The 4,799-nt window shown below is 35.9% G+C and overlaps 1 protein-coding gene across 1 annotated transcript; it reads right to left on the bottom strand.

The window, feature by feature from the left end:
- Positions 1-1,769: 1,769 nt before the first annotated feature.
- On the bottom strand, positions 1,770-4,485 carry LOC114308710 (protein FAR1-RELATED SEQUENCE 5-like). The gene is made up of 3 exons (XM_082895491.1): positions 2,155-4,485; positions 1,937-2,068; positions 1,770-1,832 (listed from the first exon to the last, which is right to left on the bottom strand). Exons 1-3 carry the CDS (start codon positions 4,483-4,485, stop codon positions 1,770-1,772), a joined length of 2,526 nt encoding a protein of 841 aa, XP_082751617.1.
- Positions 4,486-4,799: the final 314 nt, after the last annotated feature.

The raw sequence follows: 4,799 nt of genomic DNA, 5'->3' as shown, positions 1-4,799 counted from the left end.
ACATTACTTCAAGGCTTGGTGAGCATGATAGAAGGCTTCAAAGGATTGAGAACATCTTGAAGGCAGTGACTTATGTCATTGTATTTTGTGTGTTTTTGTACTTTTTCATGTAAATGACTCAGTTCTTAGGTTTTCGAACATCCTATGAATGTAATCTACTTTTGTACTTGTTTTGTAAATTTTTTTTTGTGCTTCAAATTCTGAAGGTTTGCAAAAACAAGTGTGTAACAGGTTTATTTGAGATGAAATGTTGAATGAACAGTTTGTTAAATCTATTGAATTATGTTGGTTGCTTAACAATGTGTATTATATGTGATGGTTTGGAAATGTTGAATGTTATATAACAGAATGTTGCATGTTGAACTGTTGAAAATGTTGAATGTTGTATAACAGGTTTCTGAAATCTATTGATGTATGCTGCTAAATATTTCATCAAGAACAGGTTCAAGGTGTATTTGTAATGGACAAGTTCAAGGTGTTTGCTACCAAATTGATGTATGCTGCCAAATATGTTTAATTGATGTATGCTGCCAAATATTTCATCAAGAACAGGTTCAAGGTGTATTTGTAATGGACAGGTTCAATGTGTTCAATGAACAGGTTCAAGGTGTTTGCTGCCAAATTGATGTATGCTGCCAAATATGTTTAATTGATGTATGCTGCCAAATATTTCATCAAGAACAGGTTCAAGGTGTATTGTAATGGACAGGTTCAATGTGTTCCATGAACAGGTTCAAGGTGTTTGATGCAACGATGGGTAAGATCAAAGCTTCCAATTATAATCAACTTATATCACCTTCTTGAAAATCAATGTAAAATACAATTTTAGCAGATGAAAATTTGATACCAGATATATAAATTAGTGAAGCAAGCCTGCCAAATTAACAATTTTACACTCCAGCTAGAACAACACTTATTAAATCCTTTCAAGGAGCTCTAAATACAAAACTGTCCTTTTGAGTCTAATATGAGAATCAAATGAAGTACACATAAAAAAGACATCAAATGGGGGTCAGCCACCTAAATTATGCAGTAAGATAATAGTTTAACCAACTTTACAGACTGAACAATACAATTCGATGTCATGGAAAACATATGGCCAAGTATCGGCTAACATTGAAAACTTTTAATATCATGCATCTATCATTTCTTCATAATTAAGAAAGGCAGCAATTGTTATCTGAAAATCTATCATACAACATGAAACTATTGCATAGTAGCATGATGTAAGCATTTTCAATTATGAAGAGCTCCTAAGTCTAGGCACTTGCACATTAAACTTCAGCATATAAAAATAAATGATGGGAGCTGACAGCAACAAGAATGTACATCCATCAACAACAATGAGTGACAGCAACAAAATCCAGCAGCAAAATCCAGCAGAAGAACCTTTTTACACCTTGAATATACATCCATCAACAACAATGAGTGACAGCAACAAGAACCCCAGCAGATAGACTGCCCACAGCAGAAGAACAGAAAATTTGAACATTTCAACAGAAAACTTTGAACATTTCAATAGAAAATTTTGAACATTTCAGCAGAAGAACCCAAGGAATGCTGCCAGCGGGAACATTTGAACATTTGAACAGAAAATTTCAACATTTCAACATTTCAAAAATTAATCAAAATTTCAACATTTCAACATTAGTTTCAGCAACATTTACTGAGTAATTTGAACAGAAAATTTTTAGCAACAGTTTGATGAAAGGTTTTGAATATTACATATCCAACAAAAAATTCACACAAATTCCCAAAACAAAATAACGCTAAGACGTTGGCGTGTGATCCACATCCCCATGCCCACGGCTGCGCCCACGACCATATAGTACCTACAAAAAATATATATATATTACATCAAAGGAACCATAAAATAAAATGGAACTTTAAATGAATGAATGGCAAAATAAAAGAGAAAAGGTGAAAAAAAAATTACTTCACTACATGCGGGACTATTTGAAGCTTGCGAGTGATAACTACTTGTATTGTTAAGCAATGCTTGATAGGTTCCATGGCCGGAATACATCGATGGCATTGAAAAATGCATATTGTGATGAAGAAACCTTGGCTGCAACAATAACAAACACATATCAATCTAAAATGATAATAGTCAGCTACAAATTCGTACTAAAACTTTTTATTAAACTAACTTACATCATAGGCGGAATACATAAATTGAGACGAAGAAGCTCTAACTTGAGGAACACTCGGCGAGAATGGAGGAAGTTGAGGAACACTTGAAAATAAAGGTGCAGACTGAGGAATTAAGGGAGGTGCTTCAGGTGCATTTGCCGAAAATAAGGGAGGAGTTTGAGGAGTAACAGATATGGAAGTTTGAGAAGCATTATGTGAACTTGTTTTATTTTTCTTTGCCAACGCAAGCTCCAAACCACCTTTTGTCCACCTTCGTCCCTTGCTAGTGCACTCTTTTCTCTTGAGTCCTTTTGCTTGGACTACATTTTTATCCGCTACACCATCCACTTCAAAGCTTTCGGGGCATGTGTTAGGGGGGCTTTCTTGTTGAATAGTATCTGAACAAGGCATATTGAATTTTGCGATTAACATGGTTTCAATGCCTGCAATTAATTCATCCGCTTTCTCGACCGTCAAATTATATGTTTCCTCACTTTCAGAAGCTCTACACGCTACTGATCTGAATATTGCCATCAATGACCTATAACGTGAAGTTTGATGCAATCTTACATCAACCTGAATATCATGCCCACACCTATCTTTCACATTTTCAGATCTTGCTTTTTTAGTCCATCTCTTCAGAATATACTGTGAAGGAATCTCTTTCAATTTGAGTCTTTCTCTAAGGATCTTCAAACAATGACTACACAAAATGCCCTTCATTTCAAACTTCCTACAATTGCAAGTGACCGAATCATCACACTCCTGCCTCACCTTCCTCACCCTTATACCATCACTATCAAGAACCGTATAAACGGTACTCTCACCATCATTTTCAATTTCTTCAATGTTGACTTCAAGGGACTTGACATACTCATCCTGAAATTCTTCAAAAATTTTATTTGTGTAAACATCTGCAGCTTGCTCCATAATCTTCACTTTAATATTCACCCTGGGCAACTTTTGGCATAGAGCATATTCAGCTTGTAACTCTTTGTACCTTTTCTCAGACAGAACTCGATCAAAATGCATGAAAAATTGCATTAAGTTATGATCAGACTGAATGAAATCCTTCAAGAAAGCATTAAAGGATTCACTAAGTTGGGTGCTACTCATGCCCGCACCCCATGCACTTCTAACATATGGCCAACCCCATTTTTCCTTGACCCCAAATGTTAACTTCAACCAATGATTATCTCTTACTTCATACTTGTCAAGCATTTCCTCCCATTTTAACATAAACTCTTCCTCATCCTCAATGTCATACATAAACGTGTATAAAACACTCTTCACCCCCTTATCCTTCATCGACTTATCCTTGAAGATAGAATTTGCATGCCTTAATGCATTTTGCATCAAATGCCAAGTGCAAAGGCGGTGGGTTGTGTTAGGCATGACAATAGGTATGGCCTTAGCCATTGCAGCATCCTGATCCGTAAAAATTGTTTTTGGAGCCTTACTTGACATTGCCTCCAAGAATCTTCTAAAAAGCCATACGAAAGAATCGGCGGTCTCATCATACATCAAAGCTGCACCAAATACCACAGTTTCCCTATGATGGTTCAATCCAACAAAAGACGCAAAGGGTCTATGTGCACTATTTAACTTGTAAGTAGTGTCGAAAGTGACAACATCACCAAATTGCCCATAATCCATGATCATCTGAGCATCGGCCCAAAAAATGTTCGTAATCTGCTCCTCGTTATCTAATTGGACGGAGTAAAAAAAAGATGGATTCTCCAATGATTTGTCACAAAAATATTGCAAAATGCTACCTGCCTCCCCATATGCTAAACTGTTTTGCCTCTTCGTTCTCAAATAATTTTTTTGGTCAAGTTTTGTAAACCCAAGCGACTCTCTTCCACCAACTTCATTACCCATGAGCTCAAATGCAGCATTAAGACGGATTCCAGATTTTTCGGCTAAATCTATTTCGGTTGCCTGTGATGCAGATATCTTCCTTTGGGATGGTAACATATGTGTGCATTCTGCTGGTACGAAGATATGATTATGTTGTTCAAGAAAATCACTAACAAAAAATTTCTGAATATTCCTATCCCACTTAATGACAAGTCGGGCTTGACAACTAGACCTCACTTCCTGCCTAGGATTTTTTGTTAATGTATCTCGCTTGTCGACAACCCGAAATCCTTCCTTATTACAGACAAATTGCCTTGAAGTGATTTGCCCGTCTTTGCTCTTGTTTACATAACCCCTTCTAATACTAAAGCCCAACCTTCCTCCATAAGTATTATAGAAATCATATGCTTCTTGTTCTGTATCAAATGTCATGCGAACTCTAGGCTTCCAATCACACTCACCCCCGTCATTCTCATGATTGTTAGGTTCCATATCAAACAAGGAACTGTAAAAGATAAATTAGGGTATGAAATAATTATTTTTGAAGCAAGTATTTTTCAAAATAATTGAAGCATCCAATTCTAACCATATTGTTCTGTACTGGATACCTACATGTGTGCACACACACATTACAATCAACCAGATACCTACTTCCAGTAAACATACTAATGTGACACCGTAAATGATAAGCACAAAATCATACTTCAATTAATTCAATAATAATGAAGCAGAAAGAGAATCGAATTCAAATATATATATATATATATATATGTTACCTAAACTATGTATGTTGCTTCAGTCAATAA

The sequence above is a fragment of the Camellia sinensis genome, chromosome 11 (assembly GCF_055761805.1).
Source record: "Camellia sinensis isolate YWXY chromosome 11, ASM5576180v1, whole genome shotgun sequence".
In the NCBI taxonomy this organism is placed as follows: domain Eukaryota; kingdom Viridiplantae; phylum Streptophyta; class Magnoliopsida; order Ericales; family Theaceae; genus Camellia; species Camellia sinensis.
The sequence above is the reverse complement of the archived record's forward strand: the minus strand, read 5'-3'. Positions and strand labels throughout refer to the sequence as shown.